Below are 24,369 nucleotides of genomic sequence, written 5' to 3'. Positions count from 1 at the left end.
CTTCTTCAGGACAATTTAGCTTGTATAACAAGGAGTGTTATAACAGTGGCTACAAGAACTAAGAAATGGCCTTTTAAAAAGCTCATTAAAGTCATGTCAAAAGAGGAAGGAAAGAGGTAAGAACCAAGATTCATGACATTTTGTTCCAGTTTTTCAGACTGTGCTCCAATTCAGCCTCTTTAAAACTCCCCTTTCACATCTTCGTTTGACCTCTGCTGTATACTTACAGTCACAGACAGACTAATCCCCTATTGCCCCATGCAATGTCCTAGTTATTAACTTCAGTATATCAGGAAAAAAAGCAGTGAACAACACTGCAGGCATATTATCTGTTGTATATGTGACTTTTCAACAAGCACATGTAGCAAAACACATATTTTTCAAAGTATATTAGGTAGGAGGCTGAATTTTCACATCTGTTTCTCTACTGGCCAACTGTACAGAGGGCCTCTCCAGTCACTGATGCTGACAAAGGATGAACAAATTGCACAAAAAACAAAATTCATTTTCTACTGCCAAAGCCCTTTTGGAGGATCAAGAAGACACAGCCAATATCTTCCCTCTCCACTGTTCCAGACCCATAGAGCTGCTTTGCTTATTACAACAAAGCAGGAATGAAAGTGGGAAACTTTAATATCACAAATCTGGGTGCTTTCACTAGGAATGGGGGGCAAATTTGATTTTATTTGCATTTCAATGAGAAACTACAGTACCTAATTGGCACCTTTCAAACCAATATACGAACTAAAACACGTTGATCTTTTAAAATTGGCATTTTCCTGGATTTTGCAGTGCAGTTTTCCGGGCAAGTAATGTGCTCAAAAATGTAAAGCTTTGCTAATACATGCATTTTATGCACACTTTAACCCACAGTTAACATACAAAAATGCATTATATTATGGAAATTGCTTTGCAGAAATTATATAAAGGCAAAATTGCATACAAAAATGTACAGTATATATTCTATTGGGGAAAATTTGCACTAAAATCCCAAGTTTTTATGAAGGGTTTTTATTTTATTTTAATTTTAAATCACAAATTGTTGTGGAAATATGAAGAACTAAATTTAAGACTGTAAAATCGAGAAAATCAAAATTGACAGATTCACCTCATCCAAGCTAGCTTGGAGCTAATAATCAGAAGGTTTTTATGCACAGCAAAGCCAACAAAGCTTAGAGAAACTTATACCAGCATTAAGCATCCTTTGGAATTGTAAGAGTCATACAAACTTCTGCTTGGCACTAATATTTGGAAAAATAAATAAAAAGCCACCCACCAGAAAGAAAGATCTATTCTAATGCTCTTCTGCTGGCTGCACATTTCCTGTTATTCGTGGAATGGTATATCCAATTTCCATTCTTAGAAAATTTGTGTCCAAAATTTATCAGTTGCCTGAAAGCTTCCAAGTCCCATTCCAAATAAAAAAAGCAAAATCCAGATTTGCACCACAGGGATTTTAGCAAAGAAAACATAAGCATTTTATCTATCACTTGGCTGCCATCTTGCTATGTGCTTTGAGCACAGGGGAGGGAAAGAATTAAGAAAAAGGTAGATGGGATAATTTGTGTTTTCATTTAAAAAACAACGACACATACAGACACCCCAAAGCATCATAACACCAGAGCAAGCTGAGAGAACCATTACTAATAAGCCTAATGACATGTACTGCCATAACATTTTTTAATTATCACTGTCATAATTTTAGGGGGAGGGCCACCAAGCCATAAAGAGTTAAGGGGTAGATGAAGGTGGGAAACTGAATGTTTAGAAATACAAATTGTAAGGGTTTTCAGTGGTTGCTCATGAGTAACCAGTTAGACGCCGTGGTTTCTAAAACTAAGTTTCTTTATTGTGCAGATATGTACAGCGCAACACCAAGAAATACGTCTAGCTCATCCTTCAGCAGAGTCCAGGAATGGCTCTTTCCGATTCTTTGCCCAGCATAAAAGCCGTGGGATGAGGAACCCCCGCCTACCCCCTCTGCACCCTCCCCCCTACGCCTTCCCTCCCCCCTACAGAAGAGGCGCCTCACCTCCAGTCCCTGCTTGATGTGAAGGCTCTCCTTCCCTGTCAGAGCCCTGACTCCTACTTCCCTATCCTGTCTCCCCCTCCCCACTAGAGAGATCACTGCCTTCCTCACTGGAGGAAGACGAATTGCTGAGCAGGTGGGGCGGGAGCTCGCAATAGCCTGAAAGTCCTGGCAACCCTTTGTGCTGAGGTGAGGGCAGCACCCTGACACAAATGAAGAAAGAGGGACATGTGGGGAATCAGTGGGGTGTGAGGGAGTGGCAAAGGTGTCTTCCCATGGGCAGTAGCACCGCCACTCACCAGGACACGGCACACAGAGGTTGGGGGAATTCTAGTTTGGTGGCTTCCCCACAAGTGTGCACATACCTGCAGGCCAACCACTGCTGCCAACCATAGCTCCCCTGGCCTTGCTGCTGCCTCACCCCATCCCTGGCTGGGTAAATAGCAACAGTACCACCTGCCTCACAAACTTCTGCTGATGGAAACTGCCACTCCTTGATCTTTCTTAGCAGTAGCCAAACCTTGCTTCTAGTGCAATGCTAGAATCAAAAATCAAACGCCTCTCATTCTCACTAGGAAACTTCCACAAGACTTATTTCAACCTTCCTGATGCTGAATCCAAGCTATGATGTTCCCTCATAGAGAAGTCTTTCAAGAGCTTCTCTGGGCCCTCCTGCCCTGGGCTGAGGTGAGAACCAGTTTCAGTTTTCCCAGTTCTTCCTCCTACTTGATGAACTTCCTCTCCACCTTAGAACTTTACTTTGCCTTGCCTGTTTATTAGGCAGATCTTGCACCTTACACAGACATGTAAAGCCAGAGCACAGACTCTTTATAATTTAGGTGCACCATATATTTAACTTCTGTTCTGCAATACTTCCCCACCCAGGCTTTTTTTCCAGGGAGAACTCACATGAACTCAGTTCTGGCATCTCTCAGGTGGACACCATTGTCATTCTAAGAGAACAAGGGAGATGTTCATAGTGAGTTCTGACACCTCTTTTTCTAGAAAAACAGCACTGCTTCCCACACATGACGTTACCAAATATAATGTTCAGATTACTGAAAGTCAGTATCCCTTAGCCAAACTGGAAAATAAAACAGTAAACACATGAAACACAATATCATCTCAGGAGTAATATGCCCTGGTTTTTATAGCCTTCTAATCCAGTTCAATTTCTTACTTAAATAATTTCACTTTGCTTGGATTTATGGAAAGCTTCCATGAGAATACTGTATCTACAGAGCAGTAAATGTTTGCCAGATCATAACTTCCTTTTCACACTAAGAACTCACACTGACTACAATGAAAGATTTGCAACAAGAAAAAAAAAAGCAAAGCTTTAAAGCATTTGGCATTTAGGGGTTTTATTTCATGAATCCTTTGAGGCTCTTTATCAGCACAATTGCTGTTCCAGGTGGTCAGGGGCAAATAAATTATACTTTCTTTACATTTCTGTTTGTTTCAGCCTAATTTTAAATTTACAAACTTGCAAATGGAAGGCGTATTGGTTTCTCTGAAGCAGAGAGAAAATATGTGGGTATTACAGTTGGAACATTCATCAGGAGCACACATGTTTTCAGCAAAGGAATAGTTATTCGGGTGGATGGGGGAGGGCATTTTAAAAACAGTTGAGTCACGGAACACAAACCAAAGAAGTACTTTTCAAAGTTACACATCTATTTCACTCCCCCCCCCCTGTGTGACTGAAGGTTTAAATATAGAAATGAGAGTATCTTCTCAATGGCAGATCCTTTTGTGCTATTGAGTAAATGTTGGAAAAAAAACATTTGCAAGCCAGAAAATGTTAAAATAGCAAGGCAGAAGTGAAGCTAGATTCAAACAGTTGGTCTCATATGGAGAAAACAAAGATGGGAACAGGGGACTATGCAGGACATAATAAAATGGTTCCCCTTTCTTGCCCCTAAGAGTGTATGGCATGGACCTCACACTTTCCTAACGGATTTTACCTGGTACTGATCCAGAAGCACAAGTGAGAACAAAACCCATGGAAATTGCATTCCCCAGGCTCAATTACTGGAACATACTGAACAACTGGAAAATTTTACATCTCTGCAGATCCTTTATAGAAGCAGAGTCATATTGTTACCATCAGATATTACTGTGGGCAGATATTATCATGCTAATGTAAGCATATGCTATTAATTATGGTATTTCATGAAAATTCAGTATTCTAGCCAAACATGTAAAAATGGGGCCAGGAACAAAGGACGGTACCTTCTACTGAGTCAGACAGTAGGTCCCATCCAGCTCAACTTTGTCCACATTTACTGGTAGTGGCGGCTCCCCAGTATGTTGTGTTAAGCAAGACTCTTTCCAATCTCCACCTGGAGATGCTGGGAATTGAATCTGGGATCTTTGGCATGAAAAGCATGTGCTCTGCCATTGAGCTTCGCCAAATATCTTCTGAATAATACAAATCAATAATTTCTACTGTAAGTTGAAACACAATTCCAAGGTCCAGTTTATGTGCTGACTGGGCTAGCATTTTGAGTCAAAAACATGGAGGAAAGGCACACACATTTCCCATTCATACGGCATCACATGTTAAGGAAATGTTCCGCCTCCAAGGCCCATGATCACCTCCACATAGAGCACACACTTCACATCATCACTTCTGATCTGTTATAATTCAATTTGCACACATCATTTCCCCTTAAAAGGTTACCATGCATATGGACCTTGGCCCAGAAGGCTCATAAAAAGGTGTTATGTATGAGTAAGTGAACCAGAGAACAAATCAGGCCTTGGACTTCAAATCTGACAAGTTCAATAGCATTCAGTACATCTCTCTCCAAGAGATATTCCCCGAGTCAGTTTTTAAAGACTCGAATGCACATTTTAAATCACATAAGGAAGCAAATATGTGAAAAGAAATGTTGTGAATACGGCACATACACCTCTCCAAGTAGTTTCTGAGCATGAGCATGATCAACCACTCGCTGTGGATGAGAGTACACTATTACTAACATTGATGATATGCCCTTAATCAACAAAATATGAAATACTGTAAGTACTTTTAATGATGGCATGAAAAATGCTGACATGAGCTAACAGAAAATTAATCAGACAATTCAGATGCCATGAGTTTTGCCTTGCGCCACAAGATCAAAAGACTTCTGGAGAACAGCCATATGTGTATAGAAAATTGCTAACAACAGATCCCTGCTACATAAATTGTGGATATCTGAACTTAAGAATATTTCAAAAGGCAAAAATAGACAAGTCCAAACTAAAATTATTTAATGTTCAGCCAAATGGGGATCTCCAATGACTCTGAATGCTAATGCTTCAACCAACATTAAGAAACAAGTAATTGGGTTAATTCTGTCCATTACCAAGAACAAAGTAGGGGCATCCATTGATTTTATTTTCTTTAAAGATCTTAAGAATGTAGCAAGTGTCTTTTCACTTGTATTGTACACAGCAACTGGCATTTTTAGGTTGTGAGCAATAAAAGCTCAATGTAACACAGTTAAATCTTTTCTTCCTACAAGGCAAAGATAAAATTACATGACATTGCCTTGAAAAGTCATGGCAAGGGGGAGTGGGGACTTGACAGCTCTTCCAGGCTCTATTTACTGTTCTTGCAGCATTCACAGTAACTGTGATCCATAATCAAACAAGGACACAGTATCATGTTATCCACAAGCTTGATAGAATATAACTCAATGTGCAAATTGGGTACAACAGTGGAGCTCATGTAACTGCTGATGCACATAATGTTCTGCTTCAATGAGGTCATGAAGAAGTATCGGCCATGATCCTAAGATTTCCCAACCATGAGAATCATTTGTATTTGAAGACATAAGAAAGCAGGCATTAAACACATATACTTTTAAGAGGTCTGTGACTTTTAAGTAAATAAAAATGGATTAATTGTTCCAGATAGTAAACAACAATTAGGATGCCTTCTTATCAAACAAAGCAGTGTATCATGTAGCAATTAAAATATCAAGTGTGAAAATAGGTGCTAAACCGAAATCATCAGAATAAATAAAGGAGCAAAAAGGTCAAAGAAGGTCTGACAACTTTATAGTCTTGACTTTGCCATGACAGATGTCCCAAACACACTAAGCTTCTTGTTCCAAGTGACACAAGTTTCATCCTGGTTTCCAGTTAAGGTGTTAAACAGCTCTATGTCCAACAAGCTGAAATTGTTCACCCATTAAAACTAAATACAAATATTGCTTTTTTATTTTAAAAGAAATTTAACACTTCACGAAGCTGCATGGATCTTTCCGTTTTACCTGAGAGAATGCTGGAAACAAACTAATTCACTTTCTGATTCTTATATGCTAACTATAATTTTGTCTAAAATACTGATCTCATATGTATAAATTACGGCCTCGGTCCTGTATACCTGAAGGAGTGTCTCCACCCCCACTGTTAAGCCCGGATACTGAGGTCCAGCACTGAGGGCCTTCTGGTGGTTCCCTCACTGCAAAAAAGTGAGGTTACAGGGAACCAGACAGAGGGCCTTCTTGGCAGTGGCACCTGCCCTGCGGAACGCCCTCCCATCAGATGTCAAGGAAATAAGCAACTATATTACTTTTAAAAGACATCTGAAGGCAGCCCTGTTTAGGGAAGTTTTTAAGGTTTAATGCTGTATTGTGTTTTTAATATTCAGCTGGGAGCCGCCCAGAGTGGCTGGGGAAACCCAGCCAGATGGGTGGGGAATGAATGAATGAATGAATGAATGAATGAATGAATGAATAAATAAATAAATAAATATTATTATTATTATTATTATTATTATTATTATTATTATTATTATTATTATTATTATAGTGTTACAGATCTTGTTCTCACAGAACAGATACAAGGATAACCTCACCTTAATCTACCTTACAGGCTTGTGGGGGGATAAAATGGGAATACACTCCCCTTAATTCCTTGATGGGGAGAGTAGGATACAAATGTTACACTACTATTTATCATTTTATATAAAGGTCTTCTTGTATTCTTTACAACATTTGCCCCAAGTTTAAGGTTGTTGTGCTAGTTTGAAAAACCCTAAACAACTTGAGCCTAAAGGGCTGTGCTCCACCAGACCATCAAGATCTTCTGATGGGGCATTCTTGGTGGTCCTCCTGAAGTTCTGCCTGCCTTTAGAAAAGTCCAATATCCAGGGTTGGTTTCAGATAATAGCACTGGGTGATTAAGTGTTGCCCCCTGGCAACTGCACCGCAAGGTGCCTCAGGGAACCATCCTGTCCCTGCTACTATTTAACATCTACATGAGGCCATTGAAAGCAGTCATTAGATTTGGGGTGAGGTGTGATTAGTATGCCACTGATACCCAGCTCTATTTCTCTGAATCAGCAGAGGCTGTGCAAGCCCTGGACTGGAGCCTAGACTTGAGTGTGGGCTGGATGAGGGCCAATAAATTGACTCTCAATCCTGGCAAGCTGGAGGTGCTGTGGGTGGGCTACTCCTGAGTCCAGGCAATTGGTCAACTGCCTGCTTTGGATAAGGTTGTATTCCCCCTGAAGGAGCAGGTTAATAAACTGGAGGTGCTCCTAGATCCTTCTCTGTCACTCTAGGCCCAGGTAACCTCACTAGCTAGAATTGCCTTCTACCAACATGTCTAAAATATTTATTGTAGTTGGTATCTGTCTTGGATCTGAATTGATTTTATGTCTGTATTGCTGTTTTAAATTGTTTTTATACTTACTTTTCTTGCGATTGTTTTTATATGCAATTGTATTTTGCTGTTTTTATATATGTAATGGTTTTATGTGTCATTTTTATTGCAAATCACTTCAAGAAACCTCGTGGTAAGCAATTCATAAACGAAATAAGCAACAACAATAGCCAATTTGTCCTGAGAATCCCATCTGTGCAGAAGCAATGACCAAAAGTACCAAAAGTTTACAACCGATGCTTAAAGGAGGGTGCTCAGAGTAGATAAATTATATGATCCCATAAAGCTTAGGTCTTTACTGTTGCTAAGGATAAACATTACAAGGAATAAAACTTTATGTTCAGGTTAGATGGTGTTGTGCTATGTGGGGATGTGAGAATGTGGTACTAGTTCATAACACTTTTTCATCTTTTCAATGTTAAATTCACATCTCTATAGCAAATTTTACAAGTGGGGGTATTTAAAAAATACTGATTTTCAAATCTTTAAAAAGTGATTAATAACTTCAGTTAGAGAATGTCCAGCAACCACAGCTATATTATTCAAATACCCAATGCCATTGTCATGCAGATATACTTAAACAAAATAAGGATACCAGAAAATGTAAACAAACTGGAAGTTTACTCCACAACAGAATACCACCAATGGAGAGGAAAAGTCCATCTCCCATTTAGTTGCCAGCTGTAATTTAAGAAATACTTAGCAAATGTGTAATTTCCTTGCAGATAGCTAAAAATGGGTGGATATTTGTTTTCAGAGGCTTAAATAGTAGGTGTCAGCTGTCCATCTTGTGCAAGTTTTCAAGCAACAACTTCTGACCCTGCCTAAATTTTTTCTCAGCAAATGCTTTTAATGAACTTTACATCCGTAACTGCCACCCAGTGAGTGAATAATGAGAGTTACAGATATCAGACAGCAGTATAGTCCAGAACCAAACAAATATTAACAACCGTTAAGCGGACAGCTCTCTTCCTGCTGAGCGCAGCCAAACTCCAAATCAGCACTTTTGCCACCCAAGAACAAAAATATCTAGCTCACAGAGAAGCACTGGATCAAGACCCATCTTTTGAGGGGAGAAGTGATGGGTATGTGTCTCTGAAGACACTGAGCCCATACAAATGGCAACAACCCTGCAGAGAGCACTGTCTCATTCCCGAGTAGTTGGTCATCTATATCATCTTCCCAAGAGGAAAAAATATAGAACTTTGCCACATATGAAATGCAGGTCTGTGGAAAAGCACGTGGTGAAATGATCATCTGTATGGTCTTATTCATCCATCAAGTCCTGTAAAATCAGTATTTGTATTGATAACTAACCTTAATGAACAGTGAGTAGCTTGACTCTTGCGTAAAAGGTTTTATATTGCCCCTTGTATCTTTACTTCTTGGGAGGAGGAAGTCAAGCCAAAACCGAAACCAGAAGCTCTTTTAATGAGATGCTTTTGCAATGAAACAAAACTTAGGTTTAACTGTAAATGTCAACCCCCTGAATACACAAAACCAGTAACCAGGTCAAAACAAGTGTTTCAAGAAACAGAAGTTCGGGAGAGTCTCTCTTTGGGGGAGGGGTGACAAGAAAGGCTGTCCACTCATTCTCCCCCTCCAACATTAGGACCAAACCAACTGAAATTCAGATGATCCATGATCTGGAATTCCAACTTTTTCCCCTTAAAATCAACTGTGAGGGTTTCCAAGAGGAGTAAATATACGGACAGAGAGGCAAGCAAAAGAGTATATATTTTCCAGGTAATGACTGGAGAAGAGACAAACATGGTAAAGGTTCCAAAATAAATTCTGCATTTGTTTTGACCCCAACTACTACTTGTTTTTCTTAGACAAAAAGAAAGGACTAAAATAGTGAACCTGTGGGCTAGTTTGAAATTTCAAGAGAATTATATACCAAATGATGAACGGAGTCTGATGTGGCTTTTTCAAATCAGAAGTGTCTTCTTCATTTACATCACAGGACCAAATCAGAAACGGTTGAATGCATTTTTGTGTTTGACACAAAAATATTTTTTAAACGCAGATAGCATCAGCACTGGGGCTCATAATTATCAGGATTGCAGCAAGCATGTGCTCTTTCCCTGATGCATTGCTGAGAAGCCATTGATCCTCCATTGATAATATTTTCAATAAAAGTGAAAACAAGGCTTCTGGATAAAGGCCTATCAAGTAGGGCTGTTATTGGGTTTTGCTAATCAATGTTTAGTGTCATTCATCTAAACTGTGCTATAAAGTCTTCCACCACCTACCAAATCACTGAGCAGCAGGGCTCTAGGATTAGTTAGCTGACACATTACAATTAATACATCTTTAGGTCCAAATGGCACACACTGAGAGTTCTTAATATTGTCAAATAAAATTGTCTATCTTATAACACAAATATGCAACTCACCACTAAAAGTCAGCCTTCTAACCAAATGATAAGAACGTAGATATTGTAACAGGGATCTCTCAAGGCTCATTAGTTGAAAGCACTATTCCGTGCTAGAAGTGTTCATCATATAGAAGGACAAGCGCTGCTGATAGGCGGAGTCAGCAAGGCTTCTGCAAACAGAAATCCTGCTTCACCAATTCTTTGCAGGACTGGCTTCTTCTAGATCAGTAAGTGATTAAAGAACATGATGTGAAGGGTAGGAGTAAAACAACAATTTTCACAATTTAAACAAGAAAAGTAGTGAGGTCCCCTACCGATACTTGGAATAAATGTTCTATTTCATGTATTTACAAGCAGGTTTGAATCAGAGGTAGCAAAGTTGGTGCATATCACCAAAATATTCAATATGGTTTTTTTAAAAATGGAAAAATCAAATAACTCCAGAAGGATTTCACCAGTCTGTGCTCAACAGGCAACAATATGCTGAAAAAAGTTCATTCTTAAGTAAATATAAAGTGATAGCCATGGCAGGGGATGGGGTTCTAATTTCACCTATAAACTAATGAGATCTCAAATTATAGTAATAGTCAGAAAAGATATCAAGGTGAAATTTTCAATTAAAAATGTCAACCAAGTATAGTAATGGTGAAAAGAACATGTTAAAAATTATCAAGTATTGAAATTAAGTCTTTTGGTATTTTAAAGCCTTTATACAAATGTATGGGGCAACTGCAAGTAAAATACTGCATACAGTTCATGCTCAACTCAGCCTCAAAAGAAGGTTATTGTTGAGCTGGAAAAGGTGTAGAAAAGTATATAAAACTATCATGAAGTACCAGCTTATAAGGAAAAGCTAAGGTATTAGGACTTCTTTATTTAGGTAAAAGGCAATTGGGACATAATATGAGTTTATGAATTTATTCATCATTTAGAGAAACTGGAAAGAAAAAATTCTCTCTCATAATACTAGAATTTTGGACCACTCGATGAAACCAAATAACAATATTATCCATGTTTCCTCAAAAGTGAGACTCAATGTTCAATGTGGCTTGTTTCATGAATCTGAGGAAGTGGGCTGTAGTTCATGAATGCTTGTTAGTCCCTTGCAACAAAAACTAGTCTAACAAGGCTGCCCCTCTGAAGACAGTCTTCACAGTTATACATCATACTAAACAAAATATTTCAATGTTTTCCCAAATTTCCACTTTCTCCCTAGGGACGAAACACACACACACACACACACACACACACACTGCTTTTACATGGCTTCAAAATTTCTGCAAGTTTTACATCTTGTAGATCCAAGAGCCATTGATTTCATACCTTTTCTCCAATCCCAATTACGGAGAGCAAGACATACAGAGGTTAGGGGAAACTGTGTGACTGGAGACATGGGAATGCTGTTTAAAAGTTTTACGCAGTAAATCTGTTACTTACTTTGAAATAGACTTGACTGTTAATTTGTCTACTGTCTCAAAGCACTGTCTGTCTTTAAATCTGTTTGATCAACTCTGCTTCGGCACTGATTGAACTACTGTTACATGGCACTTAATCAACTGCTTTATAGATGGCAAAGTTTTACAGCTGATTAGCCTGCATAGTTCAGTTGCTTTTGCTAAAAGTTCTAGGAAAGAATTGTTTTTGTGCCCAAATTGCTCAAAAGAATGGAAAGGGGGCTTGGTTAGAATCTGCAGTGTGAATATCCCAGATTCTCAACACAGTGCTCACTGAAGCAGATAAAGCCACATTAAAGGAGCATTTGCTGCTTCAAAATGCCAGCCTTAATAAGTATCTTTTTGTGTGTGCTTTTTTAATAGCCTTGGTACACCACTTTTCCCCACATCCCTTTATTGAGCAGACACACATATACTATAGCTGGAGATGTAAAACTAAGCCTCAAATGTTTAATTAGGAAACAGCTACGAGGTTTACATTACTAGTCCTCAACAGTGGCACAATTCATAAGTTAGCAATGATTCTGTGTCCTTTGGAGCAAGGGGAAAGCAGTACTCAGCAATGAATACTCTATCTTTGGCAAGTTAAGTTCAACAATTCAGTTACAGACCAAGAATACAGTGATCAAAATCGGGACAAATAATTGAGTAGAAGAGAGAAGCAAGACACCCAGTGGTTTCCTCTGCAAAATATAATCTTAGTGGAAATTTGTATCAGTGAGTAAATGCAGGGTGTCACTAAACATGAAAGGCAAATCCTTCTTACTGATAAATGGCTCCTTCCCCCCTCAATGGTTACAGAAACTGCAAGTATAAAGGGAATTACCGGTACATACAACTACCGGTAGCTCAATTCTGACAGACAGACACATCGTAATGTAAAAACACTCTATCCTTCAATACATCTGAAGCAAGTTCCTGTGCATTTACTGCAAGAAAGTACACTGGAAGCATAGATTGCAACTGCATTTAACAAAGTGTTTTAAATGAAAAACAAAATAACGTCTGAAACATAAAGAGCATTTAGAACTGGGGAAGAACAGCTTTTAAAGGGTAGTTTAAAGCAGCATGTTTTTCAGCATGGCCAGCTATTGTCTTTTGATAGATACAGTAGGCACAAGGCAGAAGGGTTTGAAACTGTTGAGCAAACAAGTGTTCTAATCACATCAACAGGAAGCATGCTTCCACTTCTGAAGTCAGCCATCCATTGAAGGGGCTTTGGTGGTAACTTCTTTGTTAGCAATTGTTTCCAAAGTGGAGAGATTCTTTAAGAAAAATGCAGGAATCTTAATACTTATTGATATGGGCAGGATTCTACGCTCTGGCTACTTGTACCAAAAGAATTCTGTAATGTGTTTTGTCAAAGGTAAGGCAGGAATGGGAAACTTCAGCAGCTCCAGATGCTGTTAGACCATTGCTCCCATCATTCTAGAGTAGGGCAATGATGGAGTGTGTTTCCATGGTGCCTGGGGCAGGGCAAGGCACATAGGATGAACAGACTCCACCACACCCACCCAGCCCTCGCCACTGCCAGAGGGACACTAACCTGATTCAACGCTGCCTCTTGGCCCCCCCTCCTCTCCAGCCTCCTTGTCTGCCTCTGCTTCTGGACTGCTCTCTGCCACAGACTCTTCCCGCTCACTAAACCATGTTGCCTCCAGCACCTCCTCCTCACCATCTGCTCCCTCTTCTCCCTCTGATCACTCATTGTCATCACACCACCAATCTTCTGGCTCTGAGCCTTCTTGGGGGTTCCTCAGCTGGTGCCACCCTCCACTCCTCTGCATCCAGCCAATCCATGACACTTGGTAGCAACAGTTGAATGAGTCAACTACTGTGTGCATTTGGCCTTCGTGTTTGTAGGAATATGCACAGGATCTAAATCATTTGCTGCATTATAAATCCAGCTCTGCTACTTTGTCATTTATAAGCAACCCAAAACATTTTAACTCTTACAGATAAGAAATCCCTATATATAGCAAATTGCAGGAGCAGTGAGTAGTGATAAGTAAAGGTAGGCTTGTAGAATGCAGTTTTCCTTTATGCAGGGGTGCCCAAACTTTTTTCAGGGCCAACCAAAGTTATTGAGATTTTTTTAGGATTGAAGTTGTTGAGCTTTTTTTAGTATTTTACACCAGGACATATACTGCCATGGGTGCCGAATTAAATTGACTAGCGGGCCAGATTGGGCCCCTGAAACAGACTTTGGACATGCCTGATTTAAAGTCCTCACATGTATGGGAAAGGTAAGCAACTTTCTTCTTTAGGTATATTTTTAAGGCTAAAACATATTCTAAGCAAATATACCCCAAGATATTTGAAGTAAAATGTGCACTAACTTCAAATTTAATCCATATTACCATAATTTCCATACATATTTTGTGAATATGCCACATTTTTAAATAAATCAGCATTTTTATTTTTATTAAGATACACCAATAAAGGAAGCCATTCTCTTTCTTCGCTGTTGGTATAAAGTCTGATTTCAAATGTAACTTATCCCACTTTCTCACAGGTAATACTTAAAACCATTGCTCTACTATAAAGTTACAACCTTGCACATGTTTTTTTAAAAAAATTTAGAGCTGTAATGCAATTTTATAAAGCATACAACAGTAACTCAGCATACTTTCCAAAAGAAATGGCTGCTCCCAGAATATTTGTATTTTTTGTAATGAAATGTTCCCATTAGTCCTCAAATGCACACTAATACGTTTTATAGAAGTCTCCCAGCATGAAAACATAGAACACTTACCATAAGAATGACAGTACCATGGGGCAGGGCAAATCACAACATGATTTCAGGCTGAGTTTGATGCTGGAGGCACAAATGAAAACTGTGCACTTTTATTTCAGCGGACTTTGACAGATGGAAGGGTGCAGCAAATCTCTAATTGTTTAGATCATTAACTCATCTTTCCACCTGCATTCTCTCTGGGAAGAACCCAGTAGGAAGCCTAAAGAACAGCTCACAGCAGCATTTTGGAGTGTGCGCTATTCTACAAATAAATTAGACTGGGTTTTTTTTTTTCCTGAAACATGTTTATCTGGCTGCTGCATTTTTATCCTTAGTTAGCTTTTCTTTCACAAAATCCTCTCTGTTCTGAAGACTACAGATGGCCTTTTGGCCTTGCCATTGGGTCAATCAATCAATGACTATTGTCAAAGTATTGTCGGCACAGAGAAGAAAAAGGAAAAGAATACCAGATTGGGATTCATGGTGCGTCATGATGTATCACCACTTATTTCCAGCCCTTGTAAATGCCACTGCATAGGCATCCCTAAATTATGCTCTCTGGTTACTTTAGCTTTCAACTGTGCTCAAACTGCAGTACTAGAATTCAAAGGTGTAGAATTATCAGTATTTAAAAATTACCTCAAAGTAGAATTTCCTTTCTCATAAAATGCTCGCACACTTAATTATGTTTGAAGTAATTCATCCCATCAGAAACATATCTTCAGTGTTTATTCACTATAATGGCCTGTTTCACACAGTAGGGTGGCCTTCCTGCAGTAGCCTGTTACCTTCACAGAAGTCATTCATTCATACAATCAACTTAATATATGAGCTGGTAGTTTACAGTTCTCAGCTACTTCTGTCTCCTATGCACATTTCAAAGTGCCAGAGAAAGTTCTTGCAGCTGCAATTCTAAACTATAGGCTCATAAATTACGTTGCTGAAAGGAATGTGCAACCCTTGCTAGTGCTAAAATAAGTAAGTTAGCCCACTATGAACCAGCCTTTAGTAGTAATGAATACTATTTAATAACAATTAATTAGCAGTATTTAAAAGCAGTTGGGTTCCTTCCCACCCATGTTGTTACACTGATTGCAAATTACAACAGCATGAAATTATATGAAGTTTATATATAACCAGCTTATTGTACTGAGGAAGAAGTGGTTTCTTCTGTTGACATATAAGGGGCTTTGGGGGATCCGGATGTACTCGTGTACAGAAGCCTGGAGACAACCACGCAGCACAAAGGTATCTTATTAGAAACTGACAAACAGGGATGCACACTTAGACGTATTAGTGGAGTGGACAGAATGGGCACAACTTGACACTTGTCAGGCAATGGATAATTAAGGAGGGATGATAGTTATGCAGATCTATGAAGGTGATGACAAGAAGATTAAATCAACTGCGGTACGTAATTGTGAATGAATGGCCGGATTCAAGGAAGAAGAAAAATCAAAGACAAGACTCAATGGAACAAAATTTAGATTTAATTAACTCTTTTCCAGTTGATGTTTCATTAGACAAGATACAGATATCCTTGAGAACATTCAGCAGCCTATTATATTCCACAAACAATCCAACAATAACAACTTCTGATATTTGCTGTTAATGGAGCAATTTGGGAAACCTGAAATAGTAAACAATGCTCGCACAGAAGTTAAATTCTGACCTTTTTTCCCCTAGGCATTGTCAACTGCCTTAACTAAAGTGCCAGCCAGACTTGCCAAGAGTCTGGAACCAATATAACAGAAGGGAAAATGGAGCTTCGGTGCACATTATATATTTATTTCCTAACATTTATACACTGCTTGATTGTGAAAAACCTCAAAGCAGATTACAAAAAAATAGTAAGATAGCATAGCCTCACATGGACCTTAGCGTGAGTCAGTCACCACTTTTCTCCTCCAATGCAGAATCTGAATAAATGAATATCTTAGAACCAAAATTCATGTTGAAGTCAAGTATAATGGATAGGTTTACATGGCCATTTGCTTCCTACTCTCTTCTGTGTCTTCTACCATGCTGCCCCTCTCTACAGCTATTGCCTCCTTATCCTTTCTTGGCCAATAAATTATACTAAAACGGGACTTCCCCGTGGCAAGCAAACCCAGCCATACCACATGAACCTACTTGCTGCATTAAGAACTGTGATACTGCAAATCTTCAGATCGTCAAATTAGGCACCAGAAACATATTCCAGGTCCAAGGTGCACAACAATATGGAGGACAACCACACCATACATGGTTCTATTTGTTTCAGCCACAAATCACTCACCACATAACAACTTCTTTTGGCAACACCTCTATGGCCATGTTGTTTATGGTGTACTGTTCACCCCACCGCACCCCCAGCAATGGTTCCTTTCCAGGACAGAGTTGGTACTACACAGATCAGTGATCTTTTTTTACTTAAGCTGACTTGTAAGGATGTTCACTAAGTATGTTCACACAGTCATCATATGTGATCGAATGTCTCATTATTATTATTATTTTAAAAAAAGAAAAACCATCCCACCAATGCCTGACAATACACTCACTGCACAGACAAGCATGTATAGGCACCTTGATAAAATGGCAACATTAGAAAGCCACTAGAAGTCCTATTCCGTGATTAACCATGGAACGTGTATGCCACAAGAGCTAGCAATTGCCAGACACCAGCATTCTTGTTATTTCCTAACTAGATACCAACCCATATACATAGATATCTAGCACAGAAGAGGGTAAAGGGCTAAAGCTCTCACACACACCCCATACACAAACATGTACCAATCCTCATTGGGCTTTCTGTGCTGGTTATTTCTGAATGAAAAATAATGAATTCAGGGGCAATGAATATGCTTAACATTTAATGTACTTTGCCTCTCACACTTTAACCAAATTTGTGGCAATTTAACCAAAAGAGAGAAAGAGTGTGAATGTGTGAGAGTGTATCAGAGACAGGGAGAGAAATATAGAGGGGGTGGAGAGAGAATATTCAGAACAGAACAATACTGAAGAACAGATGAATGTATGAAATCGTTTTCATTGTTTCATTACGGTTTTGTTTTCAGGTAGTTTACTTTGGGTTATAACAACCTATCCCTATCAACATTAATTATCAGCAGCAATCATGAGACAGTGACAGGCTATGTTGCTCTTTGTTGGTTTTCATAAAGTTTAGTAGTCCTGTTTTAAAGAGTCACTTGTGAACATCACATGGGAAATAGCTTGATGGATGTTCCTTATTTCACAGCACAACTGCATGACTCAATCAATGGAGGAAACACCAGGGTTAAACATTATTTATTAAAAGAAATCCTATATCTGTACAGAAATTCTATATAAGACATGACAACTAATCCCAAACTAAACTGAGCCCAACATAAATGTGAAATTTGGAGGATTACCTCTCTAACTGACCCTTTATGTGGTGGACTCCCACCAACATCCATCTTACATGAGGACTATTAACTGCTTCCTTAATCCCCTAATTTCTGCTGCTACCAGCCATTTCTGGTAATATGTTATTCCCCAAATGACACATAAACAGTAGCAGGTGTAAAACAGATAAACAAGGAGGCTTGCTTTAAAGATTAAGCAAATATATTATTTATTCAATCAATACTAGTAGCAGACAGCTTGGTGAGGCAGTGGTGTTCACCCGACCTCCAGTCAGTCATGTCACTGCTGCTCACTAGGAGGTGGAAGGAACAAGGTCAGTGCAATACAAGTGCAACAGCAGGAGCAACAGAACAGCACAGAGCAAATGGACTGTGGAGCCAATCCACTGATCCCACAAGTGCATTTGCACCACACCAACCAAAATCCTCCAGATGACAGGTGAGCACAGTCATGCCACCCCGCTGTCCACTGCTGAATTGTATTTACAGGATAATATGATTTAGCGGGTTAGATAGAATTACTATACTTGCATTCTTGCTTGTATAGTAGCTATTCCATTAAACCAGTTCCTCTTCTAATCAAAACAAATAGCCCTTCTCCCAACTTCTCCCCCAGTTAGCACTCATATAAGTCTAAACTGAAGTCTTCCTGCTGGTCAGGAACTCACAAAGAAAACATCACAGAAAAAGTATTTCAGTTGCACGCACAGACACACACACCAGCTTGTTGAGATTCACTGTTGTTGAGAAATCCATGTACCTTTTTGTTTCAAATGGAATGTCTCATTTCATAAAACAGGGCAGCTCTTCACTGCATGTCACTCCTTACAGCACCTCAGAGCTTCTGGGATTCTGGTCCCCACTTAATATAAATTCTACAGAAAGTCAACTACGTATTAAATATAGATCCTATAATGTCCTCGTACCATTATGAAATCATGGAAATTTTGGCTAAATACTGTTTTACCTACCATTTTTTTCTACAACACTGGTTTAACAGTTTAGAAGGTAAAATTCTAAACCAGGGAATAGACGCACTCGGCATTGTATGGGAATGAAAAGAGCAGTCAGTGGCTAAGCCCTGTGGTTCCACTCTGACCCTCTAAAGTTGAATAATAATTGTTGCTTCTCTCCAGGCAACTTAGCAAGATGCTTTTCCAGTAGAATCAAATAGTTATTAGCTCACTTGCACTCTAATCTTTCAGGGGTCAAAGAGTCAACACACCACACACACACACACAAAGACAACAGTGAGACTAGCTGAAAGCCCCAAAGAAATTAAATTACTGAATAGTATAAAATATATAATCTCAGGGGAAAGCACTTCTCCTTTCTTGAACAAGAATTGCTTCTAGAATAAATATTAAGTACATTTTAGGTCATGTAAAATTAACTGGCACAATCCAGCTCTAATAAAGCACAGGGTGGTATCCAACTACTAAGTCATACTCAGAATATGCTCAATGACCTGGTCTGCATGTTGTCTTACCGTTCAGCACAAATAAGATAGCTCCTGGAGCTGTGCTTCTCCCTGGCCTTTTGAGCTCCATGCAGCAGCTAAGTCATGGTTTGGCCTGGTGTGTTGTCCAAGCCTAGGCTATCTCCTCCTTAACCATCATTTGTAATTGGGTTCAGATGTCACGCCAAGCAAAACTTTGGCCAAAGGGGCTGCTATCTCCTCCTCACGAGCCAGCATTTTTGTACTCTAGTATATTAATGGGTCTACTCTGAGTATGACTAACACTGCCTATTGCCCATTAATTACAAACAGAGGAGAGCCAAGATGTTTAATTCAAGTAAATGGAACAGGGAAGTTCTTACAGGGCGGGATATAAAAAGAAGGAGGAGGAGGAGGAGGAGGAGGAGGAGGAGTAAAAATTGCTACCACAAAGTTTTAATATACTGCAAGTGATTACATACATATATTCATTGTCAACAAGATTTTAAGAGTTTTGTTGTATGTGAAGATATGGAAATAAATGCATTGTAGTGCTTAGAACAAAATGAAATGTATAGCAATCCATAAACAATAAAATACAATGATGGATAACATTTTTGTACTGTATCTTTTATATATATAGCTGGAAGTTTCATACCTTTGAACACTGTTTGTGATTCTGGCACCAGACTAAGGAACCATTATTCTGGGGGAGAGAGAGAAATAGAAGTATTAGTGAGATATCTCCTTCTCAGGCTAGGCCAATATTTCCCGTTCATTCCCATAGTACCTCTTTCCCACTCTGAAAATAAAACAAGAATTTGTTTCCATTTCTGGTTGGTTTGGTGACTTTCTAAGAATTTTTTGTGATGCCAACTTCCCTTGCTGACTTGACAAACAAGGTAATAATAAGAGTGCTCACTCGCAAGCTTATTCCAGATAAGCCACTTGTGAAGAACACCCTGGAGAACAGAACCCCCTGCCCAGTCAAGGGGGGGCACAATGTCTCCTTTCACACTCCATCATGGCTGTGTGTTTAATTAGGTTTCTCCCACACACACCTTATTAAACATTAGCCCCCGTCCACAAAGTAATTCGGTACTGTATCCAAGGTGCAGAGGGTGGTCCCTAGTTAGTGCAGGGCAGTTCATCTTGACTGGGGTCTGCAGACTAGAACCAGAGAGTAGACTGGCAGGGTTGTGTACAGTCCTAATACTGTAATTTATATATAGCTTTTATTTTATTTATTTTTATAAATGATACATACAATTCTGGACATAGACCTCACAGCAGATGTAAAATAGCATGGGATGCAGCACAAGCAGACAAAATCCATATGTTCACCCACCCAGTTCCTTTGATCTTTTTTATCTTCTTTTTTGAAGCGTAACTGATAAGAGACAGGGTGCTGTAGCTCTTGACACTGTGTGCACTATCCCTAGCGCATGTGGTGCTTTTGAAAAGGTGCTTCTTGAGTCATTACCATGCCTTACACCACTCAGGATGGTCAAATAAATACCTTTCCAAGTACATTAAAGGTGGAGATTCTTCCTCCCAAAATATTTAGAAACATAAACATTTCTGCCTCCCCAGATCTTATCCTCATTAGCACATTACATCTTCAGCTATTAAAACTGTGTCATCTTAAAATCTAATGCTATTTTGTTGGCAGCAACTACCCATAAAGTTATCTTAAATATACAAAGCACACATATAAATAAATGTGAAACATAAGACCCATGCAAAGGCTTGTGAAAGGACAGGAACAGAAGACATAAAAGTTTAGGAGGATGCCATAAATAACATACAGTTAACAGAAGTACTTTAGCAGTCCCCGTGCCAGCCAAGAATTTATTATTTCCTTTTCCAAAACCTAGCCAGTAGTAATGTTAAACTAATATCTCATGGACTGCTTTCAATCCTTTATTCTTCCTATAAAGGAATGACAGAAGAGAACAATGATTGCAGCTGCAGATTAGTAGCAACTAGCTGCATAGTTTTACAGCTCTGTGGCCTCTTTTCACTAAATCAGATGGAGCACTCCTGCTTTTGGAATATGTTGGTCACCTGGAACATTCTACCACAATAAATATCCAAATGCAGAGGCGGCCACTTCTTGACTTGAAAGCTGCCACACTAGAGGCTTCAAACACAATTTCAAAATACAAACAAAATATGTAGCAAAGTCATCTGCTTATAAATTGCTAAACTAGAATGCTACAGTGGGCCCACAACTGGCATTCCCTTTACATATGCGAATGCAAACTTATGCAGAGAGAAAATAAATAAACAAATGGAGAGCAGGGGAAACACGAAAGCTCATACCAAGAACAAACTTAATTGGTCTCTAAGGTGCTACTGGAAGGATTTTTTTTTTTTTTACTATAGCAGACTGTAAGGTAGTTTAGTGGCTGCTCATGAGTAACCAGGCTGACGCTAACTCCTGGGAACTAAGTTCCTTTTATTGTGCAGATATTTACAGTGCAGCTAAAGAAAGAACGTCCAGCTCATCCTTCTGCAGAGTCCAGGAATGACCTCTTCTGGTTCCTAGCCCAGCCTAAAAGGCATGGAATACAGAACCCCCACCTCCCCCCTCTACGTCTATCCCCCCTGCACAAAAGGGGAGACGGAAGGGGTGCTTCTCCTCCCGTTTCTGCTTGGTGCGAAGGCTCTCCTCCCCTGTCACAGCTCCGGCTCCCACTTCCTGTCTCCATCTCCTCCTCCCCAACAGAGGAATTACTGCTCCTCCCACTGGATGAAGATGAAGAACTCCGCATTGGAGGCGGGGGTTCACCTTGGCTTCCGGTGAGGGCAGTCTCCTGACACAGACCAACATGGCTACCTACCTATAACTGTTATTCCCTGTTTACTCCATTTACTTGTTTTGCTTCCACCTGCACACCCAGGTTTACCTTGCTTGCCAGGCTCTCGGAGGGTCCCAGGGCCCTCCTGCAAACTTCCCAGAACCCAGTAAGCAGGTCTACACCTCACAGGCAAGTGGTTCCAGAGGTTCCTGACTTTGCATGATTTTGCCTTTGTACATGGTCCTTTGGAGTCAAACCCTTGTGTAAGTGGTGGGCCAACTGTACACCTGCTAACTGTGTGCAGTCATATGCCAGATACATTTGCAGTACATGTCTATGCATATTTCCTCCAACACAAGTCCCACAGTGTTCATAATCCTGGGTAAAGGTTCATAGGATTGTAGCCTCAGTCAGACACAGTCCAATATTTGCAGCCATTTCTTTCAAATCCCAATGTTTGGGATAGGTGTGGCTGCAATTATTCCAATTATCCTCATTGCATTTTGTATTATTATATTAATATACTGTGGCTGCAATTATTCAGGCTTCTTTGGAATACTGAGAAGAATTAGGGAGTGGGTTCTTTATAAATATCACAGACACTCAGGCTTCAGTTCTAACAATGTCTACTTAAAAGGAACCCTGCTGAATTCAATGGACATACTCCCAGGAAAGTGGGGTTAGGATTGCAGTCTAATGCATCAGGTTGTAAGGTGGCAAGACTTTTGCTATGGCAAAGTAGAACTCTTTCCTTTCAGAATTTGCCATTGCTGTCTTCTAATTCTTAGTATTATAAGCAATATAATCGAAAACTAGCTTTTTGTTACATTTAGAGTAAATTTCCCATTTTCTATCCCCTCTCCTTCTGAAAATATTTCTGTTCACAATATGTGTGCATTTTAACTTTTAAGGTAAAATGTAAAAAATGAAAACTGGCAGGAGGTCATAGGAGCCAACCTCTAGGGCCAAGGTTCCTTCAGCTCCCCCCAATAAAATATGGAGGGGGCTGCCCCACCCAAGTTGATGGGCATTGCCATTCAAATGGTGTGCATGTGCTGCGTCTTGTGGGGTGAGGCTTACCTGCTCCCCCAATATTTTATTCAAGTTGGCACCCCTAGATTAAAACAGCCTACAACAGTTGCTTGCCTGCGGAATTATTTAGTATGTACAGCCAAAATGGGAGTAAGATTTACAAGCCAATTATCACTCATGCCATTATTTTTCTTTCTGGGGTCTCTGTGGGTTTAATCAAACTTTAGCCACCCATGTAAGTCTTTTTCCACTTCTTTCAAAATGAGAAATGAGACTTTCAAATGAACACCAAATATATATCTGAAATACAGCTATGGGACATGTAAGCAAGTGTTGTGCCCCCACATTCCTTCTAATATCAAAGTTGGTATGCATATCACTTTGGCTGTTACATGGGCCACTGTCAGAAAAAGTACTGGCTTCTGCAAATTCAGGGAACTCCTATCTCTTTATACAGTATAGCTATTAAGTTTTCTGCCCCTGAATCTGAGCACTTTAGCAGTAGTTAGCACAAGGATGTGAAAACTGTCGCCCTTCAGATGTTACTGGACTACAGTACAGTCATTCCTGACCATTGGTCATGCTATCTATGGGCTGATGCAAGTAGAATCCAACATCCTCATCCCTGACATAGCACAACAGGGAAGACTTCAGAAGTGTGGGAAGAGACAAATGTACATTTCCACCCCTCCTAAAATCTTGCTCCTCCCTGCCCTGCAGTGCTGTATGTTCCTGTTTCAAGAACACTTCTGTTTAAGCAAGAGGAATATTGTTACAAATCTCCAATTGTATAGTTTTACTGTATATGCAAACATCAGAAAGCAACTTGTGCAGGTCTCTCTCACTTTCAGCTAGCTCCAGCAAGACACACTCAACTCACTCATGCACAAACTCTGGAAAGCACTGGTCTGAGACCCTAATCCTGTAAAATGAATTGCCCATTCAGGGGACCATCCATAGTCATTAAAAACATAACCCTGAGAAAACAAAGGCCCTAGCCACTCATTCACCATGATTAAGCCAGCCAAATCCACAACAGTGTTACTGCCTGCAGATGCATCTACAGGCCTCCGGGCAATGTGCAAGTAGTTTAAAAATTCATTCAAGTTCTTTTCCAATACCTTTCTTTTCATAACCAAGAATGACAGAAAATCTATCTTCGGGAATATGGAAGAAAATCCTTTTGAACAAGAAGCAACCTTCTTCCCATCTATTTTGTTTCATCACAGTGCCCAAGGACAAAGATTTAAATTGCAAGATCATGAAGTATGCTTTTTGCAGGCATGTGATGATTTGATGGTATTTGACAAAATTGATCGCTGCAAATGGAAAAGGTAGAGCATCTAAATCTTGAGCTAAAGCACAAAGGTAGGTAGATATTATTGCACATACAAATAATGAACAATACTGATGCATTTCATGCATTTAAGGCTATTTTTTGGTGG

At 39.6% G+C, this 24,369-nt stretch overlaps 1 protein-coding gene across 1 annotated transcript in view; it reads right to left on the bottom strand.

Moving 5' to 3' along the window:
* Positions 1-24,369, bottom strand: part of ANOS1 (anosmin 1) — a 77,853-nt gene that overhangs the window by 43,533 nt on the left and 9,951 nt on the right. Inside the window, exon 2 of the mRNA XM_033147442.1 lies at positions 19,747-19,794. Coding sequence (XP_033003333.1) covers positions 19,747-19,794 — 48 coding nt within the window. The remainder of the gene's footprint in view (positions 1-19,746; positions 19,795-24,369) is intronic.

Source organism: Lacerta agilis, chromosome 4 (genome assembly GCF_009819535.1).
Source record: "Lacerta agilis isolate rLacAgi1 chromosome 4, rLacAgi1.pri, whole genome shotgun sequence".
NCBI lineage: Eukaryota > Metazoa > Chordata > Lepidosauria > Squamata > Lacertidae > Lacerta > Lacerta agilis.
This window is presented reverse-complemented; position numbering and strand designations above follow the sequence as displayed.